Genomic DNA, 25,761 nt, shown 5'->3' with positions numbered 1-25,761 from the left:
AGCTGGCCCACAGCCCCAAACCCTTCCCAAATGTCACTCCACAATTGAACAACTGCAGCCGAAGCAGCACAGAGGGAAGGCACCAAGCTGCCACAGCACCATGGCACCTTCTTTCTGGGCGCTTGGGACATTGTTGTGCCCCAAAGCCCCTAAGGTAGAGCTGCAGGAGGGCAGGGGATTGGTGGATGCGGCTTCCCCTCCACAGCACCGAGCTAATGCATCCAGCCACAGCACCGACACTTGGCAGTGCACCCAGCCAAGCACCAAACCCCTCTGGCAGGGTTGGGAAATGTCTTTCCAGCCCCTGACCATTGCCCCACAGCTCGGTCCAGATTCAAACCACCCTGGACCAAGCTGGGCAGAATTACAGCTGACAGACAACAGCCTAGTCCCCACTCCAGCAGCACCCCAGCTGCCCAGAGAGGAGGGCCAAGCACTGAACCCAGCAATCCAGGAGGGAAAGCAGAGACTGAAATCAGGGATGACTACAGCTACATCAAACACAAGGCAAGTTCTCTGCTGGGACCCTATACCAGTTTACACTCCAAGCAGGGAGAACACCATGTCCAACATGTCCAAGTGGGGTCCAGGCAGGACAACCTCAGCCAGAGATGAAAACATTTTCCCAAACTCTCCATATTCTCCCCAAAAGAAAGCTATCCCCTGAGACCCAGTGACTGGCCCTACCACCAGAGACGGACCAACCCTGTTACCCGAACAGGATGGAGGGGATCTGACACCCTCAGCCATCCCTTCCCACTTCTGGGCAATGCTGCTGCAGAAAGCAAGCTGCAAAGGAAGATCTCAGCAAAGAAGAGCAGCACAGGCTGCTCCCCCTGCCCTGCACATCTCCATGGCAGGTGGCTCAGTCCCAAGCCCAGATCCAGCATGGACAAAGAAGGAGTCTCCACATCATTTATCCCCAGCTCTACCATGCATGCCACCCCCATGTGCTCCAGCACCTCGGGACATGCATCCTCCCCATCCCCTCAAGGAATCAAAGGATCCTACCTGCCACCCTGTGGGCCACCAGGCCCTCCAGATTCAAGGGCTCTTCTGCCGACCTCGACAACTCTTCATAGCTCTCTGGTCCCTTCAGGGGCATCTGGTTTTGTGCTGGGACGGTGGGGGAAGGTGGGGAGGAGGTGAGTTGCTGCTGAGACCCCACAGGGCTGTAGCACGAGGTGCTGAGTGGGACAGTGCCCATCTGTGCTTCGGCCGGGGCATGGCTGTAGGTCCTGGGCTCTGGCAGCGGTGTCAGCTGGTAGCTGTAGGGGGAATAGGTTTCCCGATAATCATGCACCCCATAGTCCAGCTCTCTGGGAGAATAGGCTTTGCCCCCAGGCTCAGAGACCACAGGGCTCACGGATGTGCCGAAGGACCTCGGCTGGGCCACCTGTGGAGTTGGCCGGGCGTAGAGACCAGCAATGGGCTGCGTGGAAAGGGAGGAGGGCAGGGGTCCGGCTGGCTTGTCCTGACGGGAGGTGGCAGGCACACTCTGAGACTTGTGGACGGCAGGTGCCAGGTCCAGCATGAGGACATCCAGCGCTTCAATGGACTGCTCAATCTCCCGGCGAGAGGGCACCCGCGGGAATTCAGGCATGCTGTGGCTGTGTGGGGGCACCGTCTGCAGCGGGCTGGGCTGGGGGCTGCAGCTAGAGATGCTGGGGCTGTGGCTTTCCATGCCACCCTCCAGCAGCCGAGAAGGTGGCCGGCTTCCTCCTTGCTGTTGCCAGGAATTCAGGCCCCTCTGCACAGCCTCCCGGCTGCTGGTACTGCGAGCCGGGGCCTGGGGCAGCGCTGGGTTCACATCGTACTTGGCAGTGTCCACTGCCGGGAAGGACCGGGAGCGGTACGTTCCAGGGTGGTCATAGGCATACAGATAGGGCTGGGAGCTGGGCACTGGCTGAGGCTGGAGCCACCCTGAGGCGTGGGAGCCTGGCAGGCGCTGTGGATAGCCAGCCAGGTGCTCCTGAGTGGATGCCGAGGGCCGCAAGGAAGGCAGTGTGTCACGGAGGTGGTGGCCCATCAGGGTGTTCTGGTTGTTGTAGGGGTAGCCACCATTGGAGAGTGGCTCACTGTCATACAGCCCCTCCTTCAGCAGCTTCTCAGCCCCATTGCAGCTCGAGGGGCCATTGGGAAGGGAGGACAGGCTCCCCACCCGAGGTGCCTCCTGGTAGCCAGTGTCACTGGCAGTGGTGGTGCCATCCAAGGAGGAGAGCGTGCCCAGGCTGCCCACACTGTGCCCATCCTGGTTGGGCAGCTCATCATCCAAGATATCCGTCTCCCGCTCGGCCACCAGCGCCGCGGCATTCCCATTGACGTGCACCTGAGCCGGCACCACGTGGCGGCCCGGCATGGCAGGCAGGCGTGCCGGCACAGGGCCGGGCACGTGGTTGTGCATGGCTGGCGCACTCTCCAAGCCAAAGCCAACAAGGAGACGATCCAGCTCCTGCTTCTCCTCAGGGCTCAGCACCGCCTGGCCACTGGGTGCCCCGGTCACCGCCGGCTCATCAGTCCGGTCGGTCTTGGTGGAGGCAGTGGAGTTGCCCGAGTCGCTGCTCACTGAGAGTGTGTGCTCAACGTGGTTGGGTGCCGCTGAGAGCGGGAGTCGGGCAGCGTTGACGGCACCGGTGCTGTCGTGGAGGGAGTCTTTCTTCTTCACTTTAGCGTAGAGGCTCCCATCCAGGGGCCCTTGTGTGTGCCCAACCTCTGCAAGGGGAGAAATGAACACGAGACCCCAGATCAATTGCTGGCTCTCTGCACGGAGCTAATGGGTCCCATTAGCCGGTGATTTCGATTTCTTCCGTGTGCCAGAACACTTAATGACCAGCATCGATGTCTCCTCGGCACCCTCCACACTCCCACCGGCGCCACCATGCAGAGACATTGGAACCAGGTCCTCCCCAACCCCATGCCCCCACAGCCCCCCAGTTCACAGGCAAGCACTGCCTGCTCCAGTGGGATGCACCAAATATCCTGTGCACTACTTTCAGGCATCATTCGTGGCAATTCTCCTCCATGGTTGGCAAAGGCCAGGGCTACCCACACAGTCAGTGATCGCTGCTCCGCAGGGCTCATCCAGCCCCAAAGGACCATGTGGCACCAGGGAGGCAAACAGGAGGGTGGAGGAGATGCACCACGGGCCGTAGGAAGACGGGTGGAGCCAATCAGTATGTGGCCTTGTAGCTCTGTGCCTCCAGCTGGATGGATGTACTCAGCCCATGGGTGAAGGACAGATGAAGCACAGACCCACCTTCCCTCTCCCTGCCCACTCTCCTCCCAGATGATGCATGGATCCAGCCAGACAGACACCCTTGACTTTTCCTTCCCTAGCAACAGAGGCTCCCATCCTTTCTGTTCTAACACCTCTCTCTCTCAGACCAGGTCAATCTGCCCCAGACCTTCCACATTGACAGTGCCTGACACTGACAACCCTGAACATGCAGCATCTCCTCCCCAGGAAGGCCCTGGCACCATGATTCAAGTCCAGCTGTCCAGTGGGCAGCTGGCTCTGCTCCACAGCCCCTAAAGGCTGAGGGGCAGCCAGGGCATGGTAGCATCACCACCAGTAATCCTGCACTCCAGTTCTGAGCCCCCTAGCTTCCATCACACCCATCAGCACCAACACCACAACCAGCTAGACCCTTTAAACCCTTCCATGTGGGGCAGGCAGATTTTGGGGATACAGAGGGACCTCGGCCACTGACAGCAATGGGAATAGTTCTCAAGCTGCATCCCCCCCCACCAGAGCAGCAAAGCACAGACCAGGCTGCAGACTCTTGTTTTTCCAGCTCCCTGACGAGGTTTCCTGGAAGGTCCCGCAAGCAGTGTTAAACACTTTCTTTTGGAGGAAAAAATGACTCTTCCCTGGCGGGTGGCCAGGCGGCTGACTCAGGGACGGAAGACGGCCCTAGCACGATAGTGTGAAATCAGAGCAGTCCTATCTGCAAGCAAAACACTTCCGAGCCGGGACAGCTTAACCAGTCCCTCGCACCCGCACCCCGGCAACTCCCATGCCAACAGCCCCCCTCACCATAAAGCAGAGGAGGGCAATAACACTGAGCCCAAGTCCTACAAAGTCAGGGCCCTATCCTTGTTACTAATTTTCCACTCCTGAATCCCCACTGGCAGTATCCCAAGGAAGCAGCTGAGCCCCAAAGCCTCCCGTTGCCTTGAAGATGTCTCAGGACCATGCAGCAAGGCCCTCTCTGGGCACTTGGTAAGGGAAAGGGTAAGAATTTCTCACAGAGACTCATAGCTTCTTCAACCAGCCAGTAAAGCCAGGAGCCAGTAGCATTTGTCTCCACAACACCCCACATACTGGGGAAAAGGGGAAGAGAGGGAGAGAAACTCTTTCCATGGAGGGAAAAATTAAAAAGCAGCATATCCAGGGGCAGTGTCAATGCTGGACAGGCTGAGACACTGCTTGGAGACAGGGGGAAAGGCACAGCCCTCCTGTCTGAAGGCTGCAACGGGTGCTGGCTGGTCTCAAGAAACAGGGCAAAAGCCAGGATGGGGGCTGGGAGAACAACAGCAGAGGAATAGAAAGGAAAACGGAATAAATAAATATAAATGTAAGCATGTGGTGCCAAGAGAAAAAATAGGCAGGAAAGGCTTTAATTACTCTTTGGGCTGGGTACTGCCCCACAGCTAGGAGAAATGTCTCCAAAAGAGGTCAGGATGGAGCACAATGCAGTTAGTGGTAGAGAAAGTCCCAACTGCTACCTCCTTCCCCAGAACCTATGGTGAGAAGGGGACATAGGGGGGCTGGTGGCCACCCCACCAAGAGCAGCACCAGGGTATTAATCAAGGAACAGCCTGTGACAGCTCAGACATCAGCCAAGCCGTTGTCCTACAGTTGTGCTGCCCCACATCTGATTGCTCATCCTGTCCACAACCCCATGTACCTCCTGGGCTCTGATGTCATGAGACAGACACTGCTATTTGCTGCCACTCCAAAGCCTCCTTCACTATCCCTGGACCACACTATCTCTCATATGACTATCTACTGCTTGTCACCAGAGAAGCTGAATAAAAAACAAAACAAAACAAAAAGGAAAAAAAAACACCTAAGGGATAATGGGACAGAAAGCCTTAGCCAAACCAGCCACCCTCAAAGCAGCAGGCTCTCAGGACCCCATTTGCAAAGTGTCTGCAGCTCCCAGCAAGGTCAGATTTCACCCCTGAAGGTCGGAGCAGCTCCTGCCTGGCAGACTGTGCCATCCCATCGTGGGCTGGGTTTGCCCTGGGCTCAGCCCCAGACGCAGCTCTGCTCTGGCTCTGTCTGCTCCAGCGGTATGGAGGCAGCTGCGGGAAGCGCTGAGCCCAGTCTGGTCCCAGCCCTGCTGCCAGGCTCGCTGCCCTAGAGAAGAAATGCTTTGTCCTCTCCCTCTCCAGCACCCTGTGGCTACACCCAGTAAAAAAAGCTGGTCCAGGACAAGTGTGACAACAGCAAGGGAGTGAGCTTGCATCCCCAAAATCCCAGGCATCTGCCTCGCGCACAGTGGGGTGCAGCACAGAGGATCGCACACCAGCACAAATCCTGTCCACAGCTCTACACCGGGGCAGAAGATAAGGCTGAGGCATCACCGTGTCTCCCTGTTGTGCCCCCAGCAGCATCCCACCTGCTGCCCCTACTCCCCAGCCAGAGCCCCTGCCCCAAAGCATTTCTAGAGCATCAGCCCGCAGGGAAGACCGTGGGGTCCCGGGACCTTTTGCAGGATGTAGGATCTGAGCTGAAGCTCACGGGGAAGAGTTTAGCCGCTTTATCTCTTGTTTCATCCTATAACCAGCTATGATGGCATGGAGCAGCCCCAGTCCCTGAGCCGTGGGTCACCACCACCATGAAGTCACCACCCAGCCCCAAGACCAAAGAAAAGCGAATTCAAGACTTACCAGAAGGGACGGGGATTAAAAGATCCCAGGCGAAGGGAAGGAGCAGGCAGCAAAATCCCTTTCCTTCACCCCTTCCAGCACCAGAGCCTTCCAGGGGCACCTGGTGTGGTGGCAGCTCCAGCGGCGTCCACAGCCGGCTCCGTGTGTCCGTCCAGGACAGGAGCCGACGGCCTGGAGCTGGCTTGGGTTGGCGTTTGTCCCTTTGGCTTTGCTTTCCCTCTCGCGGAGGGAGCTATTCCCTTCCCAGCGCCGTGTCCCGCGGGGCCGCCAGAGGGGTACCCGGCCGGCGGCGGGGCGCCGGAGGGGTGGGATACGGGGAACCCCGGGACACGGGGAGCTGGAGGGGAGGATGGACGAGCCGAAGGTGGGAGAGGCCGGAGATGGGATGGAAGCGAGGAGGTGCGGCTGTGCTCCCCTCCGCCCCAGACCACACGGGGACCACAGGGAGGAGCGGGAGGGGAAGGGGAGCGGCGCGGGGACGGCGGCGGGGCCGCCCAAGCTCCAGCCCCAGCCCGAGTTAACCTCAGTGAGGTGCGGAGAGGGTGGGAGCCATGGAGGGAGGACAGCCAGACAGACAGCTTCCAGCTATGAATATTAACTACTTCCTCCACAGGCAGGGCTCCGCCGCGTTAACTGTTTCCTAGGCAGGACGGACAGCCGGACAGCTGGACACTCTGCCCACCTTGCACTGAGCATCATCCCGCTGGGTGATTCCCCTCATTTGAGACACCCAGCCCTGCCCAGCTGCTGTCTGCATGCCTCACACCTGTCCCCAAAGAGCAGCGACACATTCAGGGTGGGGTTGTCCTTCCTAACCACACAGGATGCTGAAACCCAGACGGGTCTGCAAATTCAAAAGTATTGCTGGAGACTTGAGTTTCTCCATCTGAAATAACTACACAGCCAAAGAGGGGTGGAAACCAGCCACGGACAAGCCACCGAGCCCACTGACCCATTTTCACAATCCCCTTGCCTGCCCTGCCAGCACCACGGGCGCAGCATGGACAAGCCACCCCTCTTCTCGAGATGCACACACTGCCCTGCTCTGTGACAGGAGGTACAGCATGATCCCATCCAATCCAGAGCTGGCTGAGACCAAACCGCACCAGCCCAAGGAAAATCCATGCTGGGATGGTGCTGACAGTTTGCTGCTCCAGGTGACAGCAAGCCCACCCCACATCCAGCCCTCTGCCTGAACCCATGCTCAGGACTCCACTCCTCAACTGATCCACCATACTCAGCAAAACATGAGGCTCCCTCCACTCTAATCCCCCAAACCGTGTGTCTCCCACACCCCCATGGATGACGGCAGGGGATGAGAGCAGTGTTTCCAGCCAGCCCCCTGACTCACAGCCCTGTTTGCTCCCAGATAACAGCACATGCCAAGCCAGCATCTTTCCAAAACCTCCAGAGTTTGCTTACTTTTTTTCCCGGCTGTGTTGGCTGCGGGAGAGCAGAGACAGAGCTCCACACTCCTGCCATGGGACAACCTCAGCCCTAAGCACAGAACTGCTACAAGTTTTGACTTCAAGGACAGTTCAAAGGGGGAAGAGAAAGGGCTGAGTTTTCACCCGCTGGTTCTCTTTCCCTGCATCCCAGCCCTGCCTGGTTCCTGGTCCCAGTGGGAACAAACTCCCCCCACCACCCCACATGACAACCCCAAATACCAGGTCAGAGGATAGATCCTGCCCTGGGAATAGCCACACTCCAGCTGAAATGTCTAGCCAAGCCCATAGATGCTCCAGCATTTCACCCATGGGGAATAACCAGAAGCAAGGGGGACACTCCCTGTGAATTCCTATCTAGCTCTTGCAGATCCCCACAGCCCTCCAAAATGCCCACTTTAACACACCCTTACCTTGGAGCAGATGGAGCAGAGAGCAGCGAAGAGGGGCAGAATAAGGAAGGGGAAGTGGATTCCTTCAGCTTTAGTCAGCTGGTGAAGGCAAGAGGAGAGCCAGTGGCCCCCCTCCCCACTGAGCCTGGCCTAGGGACCAATCCAGCCGCAGGGGGAAAGCAGCAGCCTGCCAGCAGCTCCAGCAATGGATTTAACAGCTCTGGCCTGGCCCATTTGGCTCTCCACCTCTGTACAGACTGGCCTGCCCTCCTAGGCAGCCTCAGCCCCTCCTGGTAGGTGGGACAGGATTTGACTACCCTAAGAAAGGTGTACCCCATGAGATGCCAACCCTCCTGAGGGACAAACAGATGTCAGCAATCCCATCAAGGGGCTTTCTCCTCCATGGAAAAGTGCAGGATCAGTATCTATCTCCATTTCTGGGGCTTCAGGACCCCCTGACCTTTGCCACATGTAGTTCAGGCTCTGATGTGACCTCCCCTCACTGGAAGGGTGGGACGCTCATCTCAATCCCCACCCTGGCCAGCCCTGCGAGTGGGGATGTGGAGGAAGACAGGGATGAGCTGCAGGGGAGCCCTACGCCAGAACCATGACTCAGGTGGGGATTTAGCAACTCTCACACAGATGTTGGATTTGGCCAGGCCCTGGCCACTTCTCTTCCCAGCCTGGTAAAAAGACAGGGCAGGCAGGGCCAGCCTAGGGTGTGTCCAAGGACCAGTGGTTATAGGGAGCTGCTGGGCTGGGGACACATTCAGCCCTTTCAGATTTTCTCACACCACCCCAGGATGACAGAGCTTGGGGTCCCCCCACAACAGTCATACATCCAGACCTTGACGTCAAACCATACACTGACTCCATGCCAGCCCCCAGCACCCTGTTCTCCATCTGCACTGGTTTTCTCAGCAAAACCAAATCAGGCCATAAATGATCTCCATACAGAGATAGAGCATCTGCAGTACCCCAAACATTCTCTGCAGTGATCCTCCAACCAGCTGCAAACCCAGCAATGCCACATCCAGCTGCCGGCCTTCTCCTGCCTCTCTGGAGCCAGCTTGGCACCCCAAGGAGAGTTACCACAGTGCTGGCAACCACAAAAACAGCCAGGGTATGAAGCATCCCCTCCCTTCAGCCTTTGAACAGCCAACCAATGGCCATGGGGACTGCAGCAGGGACCTGCCAAGCAGCCACCACTGACCTGAAAGCCCCTTCAAGGAGGAAGGAGGGCAGGCAGAGCCACTCGCCTTCTCCAGGCTGTGCAGACATGGCTGAGGGGCAGAAGGACAGACTGTGGGAGTATCCCAGAATACCCCACTCTCCATAAACCATGGAGCAGCCCAAACATGGTTGACAGCAGAGACCCTGCCTGAGTAAAGCAGGAGGGCAAGTTCACTGCTGGGGCTGTCCCTTGGAAGTGGCTCACAGAGAGCCTGCTGAATCCAGCTGTGTCCCCTCAGCCAGAGAGTAAGATGTGGGGGTACAGATCCCCTTCTCATGCCCCCTGCTTTGGAAGAGCTTAGTCAACCAATGACCCCACTGTAAACAAGTTTCCCCTTCTCCAAGTCCCCACAGATAAGCACGGCAGAGGTGAGGGGAATGCCAGGAGAGGCACCATCTCCAGCCACCCGCCTTCTCCTCCAGCTTTGGGGTCCCACAGGACCATCCCACCCTGGCAGGCACCCCCCAGCCCTTAAGGGTACTCCATACTGAGACAAAGCTGCTGGAGAAAGGGCATCCACCTTCACTGAGAGCGGCTGTGGCCAGCAGAGACGCGGCATGGGGGAACCCACCGTTTGGCAGGCGATCCCGATCCCGTTGGCCCAGGCTGCAGCGACCGTCTGTGGGGAGCCTTCGCCGAGTGGCAGGACGGGCAGTGGCAGGGACAAGGAGCAGCGGCTGATCCCAGCCCGGCGTGGGTCCTGGTGCCAACCTCACCCCCCTCCGCCCCCGGACGCCGCTTGCTCACGCCTGGTGGTGCCAAAAATGTGGCGTGCAATTCCCTGACCAAATAAGGCAAGAACGACCATAAACAGGGACCCCCCCTGCACAGCCGGACACCAGAGTCCCCATCCTGGCTTGGGACAGGCTGGAAAAGAGGAAAAGTGACAACAGAGAGGGAAAAAGATGGGAGCCCCTCAAGCCCACACTGACTCCCACCACGACTGCTCAAAGAGCCCCACGGGACAGCTGGGAAAGACCCCTTTGTAGATGGGCTTCTTGCAGCTGCTTGTGCTGGCATGGGTCAGAGGGCAGCCTTCTGCCTGCAGCTGCCCGCTTCCACAGTCCCGGCTCATCTCCAAAATGGGGCAGTGTTTACAAATTCAAGGTGCCCTCATTCTCCATTGCCACCCTTCCCAGCACAGAGGACAGACCATACGGTGCATGGAGGTACCTCCACAGCCCTGACACCTGCTAAGACCCCCAAGGGGAAATGGAGAGGAGCCCTAGGGTACTTCTGCAGCCCCAATATTCATCAAGACCCCCATGAAAGTACCGAGATGAGTCCTGGGGTACCCCTGCAGCCCTGTGAGGGGCTGGGGTGCAGAAACTTTGGCCCAGGATCCAGAGCAGAACACATGCAATGAGGTGCTCAGGTTTCTAAAGGAAGGAGGGGACTGTGAGGCAGTCTTGCCAGCTTGAAGGTGCACCCACAGCTCCCCACCCTGCATATAGCCCACAGCTCAGCCTGCACATCACGAGTTGCCTGTTTACTGCCCTGTGCCAAGGCAAGTGCCCATGCCAGCTCCACACAGCTGCCCCGGGTCTGGTTCAGGGTGACCACCATAGCACAGACATTCTTGCCTGCCCCAGGCACCCAGAGCCCCCACCCTCCACTGCGAGCACCGCCATCCACAGCTCCCACTCAAAGCAGCCGGTGACCTTCAGGGACATCAGGGACCGCAGCTGTCCCTGCTCCAGGGACGCCTCTCCAGATCTGGCCAGCAAAGCCCAGACATTTGCTTGGCCACGGGTGGCCTTGCCTCCAGGACAGGGGCCCACCACCCTTTGACATACAAGTACTGCCCATTCCTGCCAAGTGGGTGACAGCAGTCAACTTGCTGCAACAAAATGGGTGCTCAAAGAGCTTTCCCCAGCTCTGAGAGATGCAGACCATCAAAGGTCAGTAGGACATCCTCATCCTCTAGGGATCTACAGGATCTACATCCTGCCATGCTTGCAGCATGACAAAGTAGTTGGGATACCTAATGATCCTGCAGAAATGGGGTTTTGATTTCTTAAAGGTCTGGAGCATAAACTAGGGCTGGACTCTGCTTGTGCAAACAGGACTTTGACAGTTAAATGCTGAAAAGAAGAGCCTAAGCTCCCTGGCACTGTGGCAGAAGGCAAAGTCCATGAGATCTTGCTCTCCCATCCCATGGCCACACTGCTCCCATCACTAGCCACCTGTCCCCAGCTCTGCTGCCCACCAGTGTCCCCATGGGGTAGGGGGTATTTCTAGGTGGACACTTTGTCCACTGACCACCTTGTGAGCCCTAACCTTTCTCCAGGTTCTTGCTGGGCAGGGGTGGCTCAGCCCAGGCCCCCTCTGCAGTGTCCTCACGCTGGATGTTGAAGTTTTCGTAGGAGTCCCACCGGATGAGTGGGTCAGACGTGTTGTAGTCCACAGAAACACTGGGCCCGTTCTCCAGATGCTCCATGCCTGGAAAGAGGCAGGATGGTCAGGTAGGATGACAATGGAACCAGCAAGAGTGGGATGGGGGAATAGGTGGAGAAAAGTGTATGCAAGGAAAGAAGTGCAGGAGCCATAGGGCAAGGTAGGAGACTCCTGTAGGAAAGGCAGCATCAGGAGATGGATAAGCACAGGATGTACATCAAGACTCACAAACAAGGTGCACAAGACTGTCTGGGGCTTTTGGGATTGCCTAGAGACCAGCACACAGACTGGCAGTGAGTGTGCATGTGTCGGGACTTCCTGAGCAAGGGAGTCATTCATTCCCAAACACTCCTTCCATCTCTTCTGGGCCAGCAAGGGCTATAAGCCTCCTGGGGAAGAGAGCGAGAGGGATAGGGTATTCATGCATGCTCCTAGATCAGCCTTACTGCCTGGATGCCTCATCCTACCCCGGTGACAAAGGGACTTCAAGGGGACAGGTGGAGGTCACAAGGGAGGGAGGAGGGGATACAGCTGAGGGAAAGGAAAGGAGACAGCAGCCACCTCCAAACCTCCATGGCACTGAGCCAGCCATACCTTGGATCTTCTCGGGGCCATAGGAGAACACAAACTCCACCTTCCCATACTCAGGGAAGCGGTCATCTGGCAAGGAGAGAGCAGAATAAAGGGACTATCTCCACCCATAGCTCCAGTAGTATCCAGTCACCCCAAACGTGCCTACAGACCAGCTTAAGGCTGGGAGCTGCTAGGGGATATCCCTGAATGAAGCAGAACATCTTAGTCCCCGATGCACTAGTAATGGTTTTGGCAATGAAAGGGATGACAGTGCCACCACTTCCCAAGCAGCACCACACCCTGCAGATGAAGTGGGATGCCCTGTTTTGGTGGGGGTGGATCTGTGATGGGTGCCCAGATGTCCCCATGATGACACCAGAGTTACAGGGGCGGGAGGATGAGGGAGTTTGGAGCAGGGAAGTGCCAAGGCAGTTACCTCTGAAGGCCTCATCCAGGTCCTCCTTGCCAAAAACGACATCAAGATCATGCACAGCACACGTGTGGAACTGCACACGGAAAATCACGTCACGAGTAGGGCTGCGAAACTTCTTGTGGTAGCACTTCAGCTGCAGAGAGGAACAGAGATGGGCCATCAGGATAAGCCCTCAGACCTGGGGAAGGGGAATCTGGGGGTCCTGAGGCAAGGCAACCACACAACCCCTGTCTGCTTCCTACGCCAGGAGCTGAGCTGACGATCCTTACCAAGATATCGCCCTTGAGCAGCAAGCCAGGCTCAATGGTGATGCAGATGCCCGTCTGGCTGTCTCCTTGCACATTGCTGCAGAGAGGAACAGTGGGAGGAGGTGAGCTGTGGTGCAGAGACCCCTGCCCAGAAAACTCCTAGCACCACCTCAACCAGCCCTTCCACCAAAATCCAGGCAGAGAAGGCACAAAACACAGAGCACGCTCTCCCTGTGACTGAGGGGGGTCCTGTCCACCACCTCAAGGGGCACCCATTCCCAGAGGAAGGAGTACAGGAAGGAGAAATTGAGGCACAGCCCAGCAAGGGTGCAAAGACCGCTGGGTGGGAGGGTTTGCCCAGGTTCCAAGTGCCAAGGCTGGGCTATCAGCCATCCACCTGGCTCCCACGGCTCAACTGGGGCTTAGGACACCGAAGGAGAAATCTCTGGGAAGACTCTTCTGCCTCAGTTTCCCTGCGGGAAACCCTCCCCTCGCAGTGCACCACCGACAGACTGCCGACGGGCGGTGGCGTCAGCAGCCAGGGACAAGGGAAGAAAGGAGTTGGATTTCACAGGCAAGATAAACCTGGAGTTTATTACAGGCATCCCATAAACAGTCTATTAAAAGCTGAAAGGCAAGGCCAGGATGGCAGTAAATCTCAGCTAACGGGGACCCATGGCTGTATGGAAGTGAGATCTGGTCCTGGGGATTGAGATGAGAATATCACAGAGGTGAGGTGCTCTGGTCCCTCCAGGGAGGCCAGGGGTCCCACCCGGACTGGGATGTGGAGCTGGCAGAGTGTCTGGAAGGCTGGAGAAATCAACTCCTGCTTTCCTTTTGCCACTGCCTACTTCTCAGAATCAGCATCAGAAAAAGACTGTGGGGAGAATAAAACAGGGGAAATATCTTTTTTTGGAAAAAGAAAGGATATTAGCACAGCTGGTCAGAGCATGCTGCTAATTACACCAAGGTTGTGGGTACAGTCCCCATATGGGCCATTTACTTTAGAGTTGGACTCAGTGATCCCTGTGGGTCCATTCCAACTAAGAATATTCTGCAATCTGTGAGAACTAATCCAGGCAGGAAGAGCAGTTTTTTAAGCAGGGAGAGAAGAAATGCCTTCATCTCCCAGGGTGCCTTCCTCTCCCAGATGTCCCCATCCCTTTTCCCACTCCCTCCGGGGACACCCAGCCCCAGGCTCCGCGCAGCCCCAGGCTCCCTCTGCTGATATGCGGAGTCACTACAGCCCTCGCAGCAGAAGGGTCCAGTACGGCCCAGTATAGCCAGTTACCACCTCCGAAAAAAAAGAAAGCCCCCTTTTTTTTTTTCCCCTGCCCCCCAAACGGACTAAGCACAAGAGCAAAAGACCACAGGAGACTTGTCCTTGACCCTCTCTATCCTCCCCCGCCTGCCATTCCCCCCATGCTGGGCAGTAGGAAAGCCCCATGGCAAGGAGATAGTTACTAGATCCCCGAGGTGTAGACGGGCTGCATGGCCTGGTAGATTTTCAGGAAGGGCCGACAACCTGGAAGACATCAAGGCGGGGAGAAAAGGCACACTGCTGTTAGCCGGCTGGGCGGAGGGGCCAGGGGAGGGATTAGTCACGGGGGAGAAATCCAAACAGGGAGGGAGCCAAAGCAAACAGCCGCTCCCTGCCCCAGCCAGCCCGCACCGATCAAGGGCAACATCTGCAATGGGCAGAAAGGATGCTGTGGATGAGCTGAGAAAGGGAAAAGCGCTCAGTTTGGGTCCTGTAGGACCTAGGGCGAGTGCTGGGCTGGGGATAGGGGTGGGATGATGATCTGGGTGAGGTATCAGCACCAGATGGGATAGTACATCCCAAACCTCAGTCTGGTGCCATCCTTGGAAACGCTGTCAGAAAACCATTGCCACCCCACAGCTCAGGTTAGTGCCCAGCATCGGGAGGGCATCTTCTGAGGGCATCTCTGCCAGAAAAGGGTAGCACCCTGCTAATATGAGTGAACAGTCTGAGAGGAAAAGGGAAATTCAAACTGCCAAGGAAATGGTAGAAAATATCGCCCAAGAAGGACAGGCCTGCCCAGGCAGTGTGGGTTGGTGGTGTGGGAAGAAGCAGGCTGGGGGAGCAGCTGGGGGCACCTACCGCCTTTCGACTCAAAGTTGGGGATGCCATGCATGATGACGTGGTGGAGGAAGAGGGGCTTGTTGTTCATTTTGATGCTGCCAGAGAGGAGCCCACTGAAGTAATGGATGTACCTGGAGGGCAGACAGGCAGCTCAGGGGGCAGAACCCACAGAGGAACACCCACCTTGTACCCCTGCATCCATTTTCCCTATGGGGAAAAAACCCAGCCTGCAAAGGTGGCCAGGACCCACCTCTTCTGGGATGGCTGTCCCACCGGCACCACCTTGTCCTCATAGAAGCGCTTCATGGCAAACCTGTCCAGAGCCTGGTCAGCACTGTGGGGATGAAAGGGCAGATGAGGTTGAAGAATTGGCACCAGCACCCCAGCACCACTGGGATGGAGGTCACCAGTGGGCCCCAGGACCACCCAGCACTTCATGTCACTCTCACCTGGCTGAGATGTTGCTGTAGTGCATGTAGGCAGCCACCACCACCCCCAGCCGGCCACGGTTCCCCTGCAGGCACACAGCAGAAGGGGTGTCATGGGGGCAGCAGGGCCTGTGAGCACCCAGGCACAGACATCCCACAGAGGCACACACTGATCCCTATACCCACACACCAGCCCACGGATGTCCCAACCCTTATTAGACACACACCAATCTACATGTATGTGCTGACGCCTACCCACACCCAAAAGCACAATTCTCTCCAGCACATTCTCTACACCTCTCAGCCTCTGAGGCTGCTCAGCCTGATCCCTGCAGCCCCACAGACCCTCACTGTGCCCTGGTGAGGGGTCCTGCCCACCTTGTTGTGCAGCACCACCACATTGTGTGCCGCTGCGTTGAGCCACGTGTCCATGGCTTTGCAAATGCTGCAGATCTTCTCCAGTGCAGGGGTGTGCATGTCAGGCCATCCAAAATCCAGCACCTGAACAGGGGAACAAACAGCCTGGGGTCACATGCACTGCCATGCAGAGTTCCCAGCCTGCCAGTAGGCAAAGCCCAGGGCACATACACAGGGTAGGCATTACTGTATTGCTCTGACATGCAACCTCCCAACCCCAACCCTGCACCCCACTGCCCAGATCCCTGGCTCAGGGAGGCCACCATGGTCCCAGATCTCAGGCCCCTCACCCCAAGTTACTTGGCTCAGCTTCTGAGGGCTCCTCATTATCAGAGGGATGAGGATAATGCCTTAGGGAGGCCCCCAGGAGATTCCAAACAGCCAGTTTTGGACTGAGAAGGGCAATGGGAGTCAAGCTGAAATACCACAAACACGGTGTGAAGTCTCAGTGCTTTTCTCAGGGTTTTCCCCAGCTGGATAGAATAGAAAAGGTGGCTGTTTCCCCCCTAGACATCTTGCAGCAGGGAGCTGGTCCTGCAGACAGGCCTGCCCTGAGGCTCCTGAGACCCCCACTACTTCTCACAGCTGTGACCCACCTTGGGGTGAAGTTTGTTGATATCACGTCTCCGCTCAGAGAGGTTGAAAAGCTTTAGGGAAGATGAAAACCAGAGTGAGAGGACGTCTTTCTTCCTTGCTGCTACCTCACCTCTTTGTCACCCCAAAGCCTTCCAAAATCCTGCTTTGAGAGGCTTCCCCAGACACATTATCCTGAGTAACACTTTGCCACAGGGCAGTACAATGACTAAAACCTCCCACAGGGCAGTACAATGACCAAAAAACTTTCAGGGGGTCTGAAAGGGACTGGTAATCTTGAATGACAAAAAATTTATCCAGCATAGTGCAAAGACCCTTCCTCAACAGAGCTCAGATGAAGACAAGGATGCAGTATCCATCCCCTGCAAGCACCCATCCCCTGCAAGCACCCATCCCCAGCAGCTGAGCACCCCAGCCCCTCCACCAGCCTGACAGAGACCTGGTAGTGCCCCTCACCACATAGTTGTTCCCATGCTTGGACTTGAGCATGTGGGCCACTTCCCGGAGGTTGCTGGAGTAACTCTGCTCCTCGGCCACGCTGGGGTAGGAGACAGCGATGATACGCTCTGTGATGTACACCAGGTCCAGCTCACAGCTGCTCTCCATGGCTGCAGTCAGGCTCATGCTCCTGGGCAAGGGAGGGGACCACTGTCAAGACACAGCATGGGGAGGGGACACAGGGACCCTTCCCCACCCTGCAAGACAGGCTGGGACGCATGGGACACAGCTGCCTGCAGCCTTTCCCTTGCTCCCAGTCCTCTTGGGATGTCTTAGGGACCCAGGTTGGGGATGGTGGGTCATAAGTCCTGTGTCTTCTTCACTGGGAGCATCTCCCAGGTATAGCACCTCTGGAGAAGCAGGTGTTGGTGGGAGGGAGCTTCAGGCAGAGCAGAGATGGTCATCAGAAGGAGAAAGTGAGGCAAGTACCTGGATGTTTTGCAGCGTGACTGCCCACTCCTGGGGGATTTTGTGGCATCCTAAAGAAGCAGGAAGGAAAAGCAAGTTACTGCCATGACCCAGCCACAGCCAGCACAGAGGTCTTGCTAGACCTGGATGTGATGGTGCTGCCAAAGCATGCCACCTCCACCACACTGCACTGAGCATCCTAACACCCCCAAAATATCACTGTCTCCAAATCCCACCAAGCATCCCAACAGCACAAGCAGCTTGACACATCCCACATGCAAAACCCAACTCTCACAACCCCAGTGATGCTGGGACCAGCTGCCGTGGGCACTGTGGGGCCAGTGCCTTGCCGAAGGGTCACAGAGGATCTTTTGGGAGGATGCTGAGCAGGTAGACACCATCTCAGGCATGTCACAAATCCCTCTTGTCTCTGTCAGGCTGTGGGCACACCTGGTGGGACAGAGCTGCTTTGGCTCTGCCCGAGCAGGGGCAGGTTCACTGCCCAAACAGCATCGAGGAGGCAGCCAGGCACGACAGTTTGCTTTGGCCCCAGCTCCAGCAAGCCAAACGCCTGGAGGAAATGTTTGAGCTCTTGGAGCAGGAAACTTCTATTTATGCATGTTCTCCGGCCTCAAAAATTTCATTTGCAGCCGGCTTGCTCTGTGACTTTGTGACCTCAGCCGAAAAACAAAGCAGGGTTTCCAAAAAAAACCGCTGAGGAAAAACACACTCGCACCTCATTAGTTTTAGTATCTCCAGCTAATAAGCAGCAGTCATTTAAAGACTCATCTCACGCAGGCAACACGCCTGGAAGGATCAGAAATAAGAGATGCATCCTGCAGCTGATTCCCAGGATGCCCCATTGGTCCCCAGAGCTGCAAGACTGCCGCTACTCTCCTCAGAGCTGTGGCATCCCACAGCCAGCACGCCGAAGGGAACGGGAGGAGGTGGGAGAGCAGTTTCCCTGACAGCCTTCGCTGACACCTGCCCACCCAGCACAGTCCCAGAGCTGCTCCCATGGACAGCCAGCGTCACCCTCCACCAGCCTTGCATGCCCCTCTCAAGGTCAGGTTGCCCTGCAGAGCAGAGCCAGGCTCAGCAACCCTGGGGCCTGGGGACAATGTCGCTGCTCCTAGCCAAAGCCACTCCAGAAGGTAGCAGCTTTGTCTCAGTGCACAGAGGTGCTTGAACAGTAGTGACAATTCCCCTCCACTTTTTCCTCAGGGTGTCCCAAATTGCCTGCTCACTTCAGAAACCCTCCAGCAATGCTGAGAGCAAATAAGGAGTTAAAATGCAACAAAAAGAGAGGTAAAGCCTTTCCTGGGAGAGCCAGGGTGCGTGGAACAAGCCTGAACCTGAATATGGGCTCGTCCCTGCATCACCCATCAGTGATCAGTATGGGATCCCTACCATGGCTTGTGCAGTGCCATAAACGTTTATAATGGAATTCTCTGGGCTCCTACACCCACTAGCCAGGGGACCCCCATCAGTCCATGTCACCCCATCCAGCTGCAGCAGCTTCCCAAAACCACAGCCTTTCCCAACAGAGAGCTGACACGGAGAAACCAGGAATCACTCCCAGCTCCCATATGGGTGAACTGAGGCGCAGGAGGGCAAGCAATGTGGGGACACCAGAGCCCCTCTCCCTCCCCATACCTGGATAGCAGTGAGCCCCTTGCTAATCCATTTCCACGCCATGTCTGGTCCACTCCTGGCACCCTCCAGACCCGGGGGAGCGGGTGCCCACAGCCAGGGTCCTCCAGTGTCCCCTGCCCTGGCAAGAGCCCTTGAGCTCTGCCCCGCTCCCCGGGTTCTGCCCTGCTCCCCCCTTCCCAACCGCAGCCGCGCTGCAGCTCTGCAGCCAGCCCCTGCACGAGGAAGAGTCAGCCTGCAATCAGCTGATAGGAGCAAGCGCTCCTGTTATTAAACACTCTTGCCCTTCACTAGGCTGGGAGACCTTGCAAACGTCCCCTATGGAGAGAGACTCCAGCCAAGCCAGTATAACCCAGTCCAGCCCAGCACAGGACAGGCTGGTTCCAGTTACGTTGGGTTGAAGATCCCTCTGCCAACCCCATCAAGAATATGCCTCCCAGTCCCAAGCTAGTTTGGCATGTCCCCAAGCTCCTGGCAGCATCCAAAACCTGCAGGTCCCTTCTGCTTGGAAAGGGTGAAGAAAGGCACAAGAAAGGCTTCAGAAATACCAAGAAACTTCTGTGAAAGACAGCAAAGCCAGCAAAGGAGGCTTCTGACTGGATTTTTCTGAGGATGCTCTTTCCCAGGGTTGAAAATATCTCCTGGACAACCAAAGGGATTAGGCAAAGCCAGATCTCAGGTGAAGAAGGCTTTCATCCTCTTCCTCATGGGAACCATCATCCTCTATCCCTTGAGTCCCAGCCCCAAAACACAGGGAGGCCAGCAAGCTGGCTGCAGACAGTGGGGAAGCTGTCCGCGTTGACTTTGGCAGTGCATTTGTCTACACTGTCTTAGCAATTTCATGTCCACAGATTAAGTAACAGATCCCCAGCTCCAAGACAGGAAAGCCAGCTTTGCAGCAAAAGCCTCAGCCCCCCAGTATGCTGGGCTCTTCCACCAACCTTGGAGATCTCACTTGGCCTTTGGCATGGCCATCATCACCTTGGCTGGCAGAGGGAGAGGACTTCAGGGTCCCAGATACATTGGGAAATTACAGCAGCATTCCAGGCTGGGGGATTTTGGCTGCAGTGGGTGCTTGCAGCAATAGGACAGGTACGAGTGACCCCCTAGGAGGTCTTGAGGCAGTGATCAGCCTCTGTGGCTGGTTGCACTTACCAGAACTTCTACCTGATTGGTGATGCTCTCCCCCAGGGGTGTCTGCAGACAGGAGCAAAGAGAGGGTGAGAAAAAGGCAAGCAAGAGAGGAGAGAGCAAGAGAGGGACACACACATAGAGCAGGGCCAGGGTCAAAAGTTCCCCCTGACTATTTCTGGTGCTTCCTATGAAATGCATCACAGTTCCAGTCCCTTCCCTGGCTGCCAACATGTCTGCTCTTCCTAAAGGTTGGGAATCCCCCAAAATCCAAGTGCAGAGCTGGGATACTCAGGTACCAAGGATGCTGCCATCCTGCCTCTCAGCCACCACCACTGGCACTGGACCACTGTTGCCAATGGGAAGCATTTGGCTGAACCATGAGCCTGTTCCATGATGGGCACCTGGTACTCCCCAGAGGTCTGGGATTCCAGATGGATCCTCCATGGTCAGACCCTGTAGCTGAGAAGAAAACAACAGCGCAAGCCCAGTGCAGTCCCACACCCAGCCTGGCAACTGGCCACCAGCAGGACCAGCTCCCCAAGATAAGTCTGATCCCACAGGGCTAGTGAATGACCCCGGTGGGAGCAGAGTCAGGACCTGAGATGCTCAAAACAGGCAAAAAATTTGGTGACATGCCACTGGAGAGAGCTCTGAAAGGAGGCTGGGCCAGGAATTAACTTCCTGGAGTGGAGAAAAGTGTCTGGGCTCCAAATATAGGAAGCAGGAGACAGATACCTCTGTCTGGGAATGGTCGTGGTGCCTGGGGGTGGCACAGCAAAAGTACCCAGCTGGGTGGGTCCCTAGATGGGAGTCCTGAGACCAAGAGGATGGAGGTCACCCCCAAAACCAGGCTGCTCTACTCTGGGCAGTAGGGCCAGAGCAGACATTTCCATCCATGAGGCAGGGCAAACCCCTTCAATTTCCTCCCAAAGCCACAGTAACGGTCCCAGCTCAAAGCCAACATATTTTTGCTGTCGATAAGTGCCCAAGGAGGCTGGCAGGGGCGGGGGGTGCAGGCAGAGATTAAACCCGGGGCAGATAACCACCATGGGGCCCCAGGGCAGGCAGCATGTTCCACTCCTACCCCATGCCCTCGCTCACCTGGGCTCTTGCACTGCCCTTGTGAGCTTGCAGGTGTTGATCCCCCACACTCCCTTTTCAGGTGAGACCCCTGCCCAGCTCTGGGCTGCCCAGCGCAGGGCCCCATGTGAGGCACGGATATTGCGGCACTGCCAGGCTGCTGAGCCTGAGCTGAAACCCTGCCAGGGCCTCCTCTCCCCGGCGCCTGCCCCAGCAAGCCTTGGCACACGTCTGGAGCAAAAAGGAAGGGCTGCTGCACCAGCCCCGGGCTATGCCAGTCTCCTTGCTGCCACGTGCCCACTCTGCCTACTGCCACGGGCATCACCAGGCTGGGGATGGGGCACGGGAGCTGCTCTGCTGGCAAGATGCTCCCTGGTAGGTACCATCATGTCATGATTCCCAAACCTCTTGCTGGGCATGGCCCTACTCCAGGGGACACCCCAGAGCCCAGTCAGGGCCTGGAGCACTGTGGCAAAGCACTGTGGCTATCTGCCCAGTGCCCCCACACCCGCCCTCCCCAGGACAGGCTGAACGGAGATGATGCATCCAGCTGTTCTCCTGGTGTCCAAAGAGGACAGGGTGGGAACAGCCTGTGCCCCAGCACACTATTAAAGGCCCCCAGGACAGACAATAGTAGAGGGTGACAATAACAGGAGCTGCAAATGCACGGCCTTGGGCGCTTTGAGCCAAAGGCACATCTGGTACAGCCATCTCCGGGTGTACAAGAAAGGGCCCCAGCTCTGGCCAGGGAGGGAAGGCCCTCTGCACCAGGGGACCCCAGAGCCCTGCACGGTCACGTTCTATCTGCCTCTCAGCAATCTTTCAAGTCTCTCGTCCCTGAAAGCTCTAGCTCCAGGAGTCCCATGACGACTGGGCTGCTCCAGCTTGTGCTGCTCAGCTGTGGGATGCCCTTCAGCCTGCAATGGTGGGGGACACAGCACCAAAATGGGAGTGCCCTTACTCCCAGCTCAGGACCCCTGTGGTTTTGAGAGTGGAAGATTCATGTCCTGAACCCCCAGGACAGAGAAAGCCCTGTATCCAGAGCAGGGTGCTCCAGCATACCCAGAGCCCTGGCTGTCACCCATGGCTCACAGTAGAGGTGTCACTCACCAGCTCATAGTTGACACTGGGGGAGCAGGGGGTCACAGCCTGCAAGGAAGCAGAAGAAAGCCAGAATTAGTCCCTGAACACCCCTGTCCAACATAGGGTAAGGGAAAAGGCTGGAATGGAGCATTCACCTCCCACCCACCCCACAGGGAAAACAGCACCCACCCAAGCAAGTGACAGTGGCATCCATGGCCTTGCCACCCCAGGCAGGAGCATAGGCAGCATCCTAAAGTCAAGGCTGGCTTCCTGGGAATGGGAGCAGGCTCAGGGCCCTGGCAGCTGTGCCATTCGTCCTTGGCCAAGGAGCCAGGGTAGCCCCAGCCCGGGTGGGCATGGCAAGCACAGCACGGTGCAGCGCAGGGCGGGCACCCGATGCCAAGAGCAGCTAGCTCCTGGAACAAACCCCAGCCCAGCCTCGTGAGCTCCTGCAGCCGCCAGCTGAACAGCCCGGCTATTGTTACCTTAATTACCAGCGGCAATTACTGACAATTAACCTTGGGTTTTGCGTGCACCCCAGTCCGTCGGGAAGCAGCAGCATGCCAGGGTGGGAGAGGCAGCGCCTCGTTGGTGCTGGGGCAGCGGGCACAGGCACTCCAGCTCTGTGTTGGCCCAGAGATGCCAACAGTAGTGGGAGAGTGTGATTCAGGGCACTTTGTCCTCTACAAATTGCACCAGGAGCAGTGACCATTGCAGTAAGCCATCCCCTGCCCCATCCCAGGATGGAGGCAAGATGGAAAACACCACTCAGGGGCTGGTCCCCTACCATAGCAGCATGGAGACCCATGCACCCCACTCTGCCTCTCCTGCCTCAGGCTGTAAAAAGAAGGATTTGCCTCAAGCACCCCGCTTGGAGCACCCAAATTCTATCCCATCCTGGTCCCCAGAGCTCAATGCCCAGCGCCTGCTCCTCACTCCGGCTGCCAGCCTGTTCCCATCCTGTCTCACTGTTTTCTTCAGGGGTTCCTCCTCCCGCTCCCTTCCCCTGCGCATTATTATTATGATTTTATTCTAATGCAGAAACGCTTCCATAAAAGGCCCTTTTCCCTGCCCCGCGGCGCTGGCCCCGCGCCAGCCTCCCTGGAATGTTCTCCGGCAGCGAGCTGCTGCTGCTGCTGACAGAGCCGACGAGGGCTGTGCCATACCCTGCACCGTGCCCCGCACACCGCCGTGCTCTTCCCCTGGAGATGCTCAACAACTCCTGACCCCCGCCCAGCACCAGCTACAGGGCCAGAGATGGGAGGAAATGTGCAGCTCCCCCACAATGGGACACACTGGCCCCACAGCCAGGTAGGGTCCATGCCCAATCCTCCTCTGTTGTCGGCATGAGGAAGTTTGCAAGCTACAAATGCACCTCTGGCTGGAAAAGGGAAAAAACCTGGGGTGCCTGTGGTTGTATTTCCCTGCCCTTAAGGATTCTCTGATGTCTAATATGGGCTTGGGCTCACCCGACATCACTCTTCCCATCCACAGGAGACAGCAACTCAGGCTGTATGACACTCTTGCATCCCAGAAAGGCACTTTTACAAGGACTGCAGGAATGTAAAGTTGTTTCTCTCTCTCAAGTTTGGCTCAAACATGCCCCCAGTTCAAGCAGAAGAAGGAAGACCCTGCCCCAGACAATGGACCCCTCCCCAGGGCAGTCCAGTTCCTGACCTAGAGGTACACGAGCACCTCTCCTCCCCCACGGGACCAGCGAGAGTATCACTCCATACAGGACTGCAGACCCCCCAGAACAGCCACCATCTCTGTCCTCAGGGCTTCCTGCATCCCTCGGTGCAGGGAGGGGTGGGAAAGGCAGGGGGACACGCACACCCCTGGTCCAGGCTTCGCTTCGCCGTGGCAGACACAGCGGCCTTTCTTCTCCCCCTCACCGGTGTTTGCATTCCTGCCGGCTGGCCCCCGCCGCCGACCCCGCCGCCCAGCAGCCCTGCCCAGGAATGCGAGGAACGAGGCGCAGCAGCGCTGCCGCCCACCCCACCAGCCCCCCATGGTCCCCCACCCGCCCACTCGGCCCCCCAGGTCGTAGCCCCATCCCTCCCAGCAGCCACATCCCACGAGCTGCTGCCTCGAGACCCGAGTTTTGCCAAGCAGAAAAATCAGTTTCCCAGCAAACGAGGCCCCATGGCCACGAGTGATAGCAGTCTCTGATGTCTCATAAAGGGTTGGGCACACCCTGCAGCCTTCCGCTGGAAAGCGATGATGGGCTCACTCGCTCATCACCAGCTGTCACTATACCTAGAGAAACATGATACCCTTGACATGTCCAAGCCCAGAAATAAACACCTGGCTGCCAAACCCCTGACATCCCTAGCCACACCATCATAGTGCAGAGTAGCTCATGAGATCCCTCTTCCACCTAAGCCCTCCAGCTGCAGCTCAGGGACTGGCCTCTGCACCACAGATCCCGACAGGACTTCAGCACCATTTCACAAGAACTGAGCGAGGCTGGAGGAATGCAGACATCCACCTCCTATCCAGGCATGAGACATCTCAGAGCCTTCTCCATGCTGCAACCACTGCTCACACCTCCCTCCTTCAGCACCTCCTTCCTCTCCCTCCTCCTCCCTCAGTAAAACAACCCTTGCACCCATGGAAGTGCCCAGGGCCACTGCCAGGTCCTGCTCCAGTGGAGCATCCCCGTGGGTTGTAGCCCCAACCTGCAAGATGCCGGCAGGGCTGGGGGAAAACAAACCTCCATGGAGGGCCCTGCGATTCAGGCACGGGCTGGATCAGTGCAGTACCGGGGTCTCCCCAGCTGGGCTGCTGGAGCCGGGCGAGCACTGGCCCACAGCCCACAGCATGGCCCGTCCAGCCGCCGGTGGGTGATCCAGGCCCATCTCTGACGCATATCCCTTCCTTTGGGTGGCGGTTTTTGTTTTTCCCTTCCCCAGGAGCTCCGATAAACATTCCGGAGCCGGACAATATCCGGGCTGGTGCTGACCCTTACTATGCCAGGAGCAGATGCAGCACCAGCCACCCTAGCCCTCACACAGACCCCTGCACACCAGAGATGCTCCCCATGGCCAGGCACTGAGATGCTGACAAGCCAGCCCAGCTGGTGTGGGTTGAGCTGGAGACACACTGTGGAAAGGGACACTGACATCCCAGATCCTCCCAAAGCAAGCCAGCTTCATACCCCTCCTATTCAGAAAGAATGTGGACCTCAAGAGAGGGAATCAAGGCCCCCTACTCCTTCCAGCCCTGGAAGAGGCTCCCCTGTGCAAGCCACCCTGTGGTCTGGAAATGCAGTTGTCAAAATGGAATGTGACTCAGTGGCCACATTGGCCTCCCACAGGACAATGCTTGGGCAGCATAAATGCCAGCTCAGCCCATGTGATCCCACCTCATGGGGTCCCACATCACCCCATGAGGGACCACTTCCTCCCAAGCAAGTTCATCTCAGCTTTGTGTCACCTACAGCTGGGCTGCGAATCACTTCCCCATGCACCCCACAATTCCCTGCTCACCTCGAGACCCTGCCTCAAGCAAAGGGGATCCCAGGGACAGCCACAGGCCACCACAAGTTCCCCAGCCATTCCCAGAGCCCTTCCCCTACTCACCAGTCCCTCCAGCCCAGCCAAAGCAACCAAGCCCTGCCAAGCCCTCTCTTAGCTACAGTGAGGGGCAAAGCGTGAGCTGCCATTGGGCACCTCCCAGCAGAAGACACTTTTAGGGGACAGGTTGGCACCACTAAGCTGGGGATGCTGGGGAAGGCTTT

General features: G+C 57.3%; 1 protein-coding gene across 9 annotated transcripts in view; it reads right to left on the bottom strand.

Annotated features, from left to right (window-relative positions):
• Nucleotides 1–25,761, bottom strand: part of TNS1 (tensin 1) — a 66,651-nt gene that overhangs the window by 24,599 nt on the left and 16,291 nt on the right. For 6 of the 9 annotated variants that reach the window (XM_083864995.1, XM_083864996.1, XM_083864998.1 and 3 more), the window contains 14 exons: nucleotides 22,047–22,085; nucleotides 17,091–17,140; nucleotides 16,620–16,791; nucleotides 16,166–16,216; nucleotides 15,531–15,653; nucleotides 15,174–15,238; nucleotides 14,975–15,058; nucleotides 14,743–14,855; nucleotides 14,085–14,145; nucleotides 12,642–12,717; nucleotides 12,376–12,505; nucleotides 11,961–12,026; nucleotides 11,250–11,411; nucleotides 1,012–2,712 (listed from right to left, as the gene is read on the bottom strand). In XM_083864995.1, coding sequence (XP_083721121.1) covers nucleotides 1,012–2,712; nucleotides 11,250–11,411; nucleotides 11,961–12,026; nucleotides 12,376–12,505; nucleotides 12,642–12,717; nucleotides 14,085–14,145; nucleotides 14,743–14,855; nucleotides 14,975–15,058; nucleotides 15,174–15,238; nucleotides 15,531–15,653; nucleotides 16,166–16,216; nucleotides 16,620–16,791; nucleotides 17,091–17,140; nucleotides 22,047–22,085 — 2,893 coding nt within the window. Of the gene's footprint in view, nucleotides 1–1,011; nucleotides 2,713–11,249; nucleotides 11,412–11,960; nucleotides 12,027–12,375; nucleotides 12,506–12,641; nucleotides 12,718–14,084; nucleotides 14,146–14,742; nucleotides 14,856–14,974; nucleotides 15,059–15,173; nucleotides 15,239–15,530; nucleotides 15,654–16,165; nucleotides 16,217–16,619; nucleotides 16,792–17,090; nucleotides 17,141–22,046; nucleotides 22,086–24,510; nucleotides 24,537–25,761 lie in introns of those variants that run through there. The other 3 variants (XM_083865001.1, XM_083865002.1, XM_083865000.1) reach the window with 2 other exon arrangements.

The sequence above is a fragment of the Zosterops lateralis genome, assembly GCF_965231275.1.
Source record: "Zosterops lateralis genome assembly, chromosome: 7".
Classification (NCBI taxonomy): Eukaryota; Metazoa; Chordata; class Aves; order Passeriformes; family Zosteropidae; genus Zosterops; species Zosterops lateralis.
Note: the sequence above shows the minus strand (reverse complement) of the source record. Positions and strands in the feature narration are given on the sequence as shown.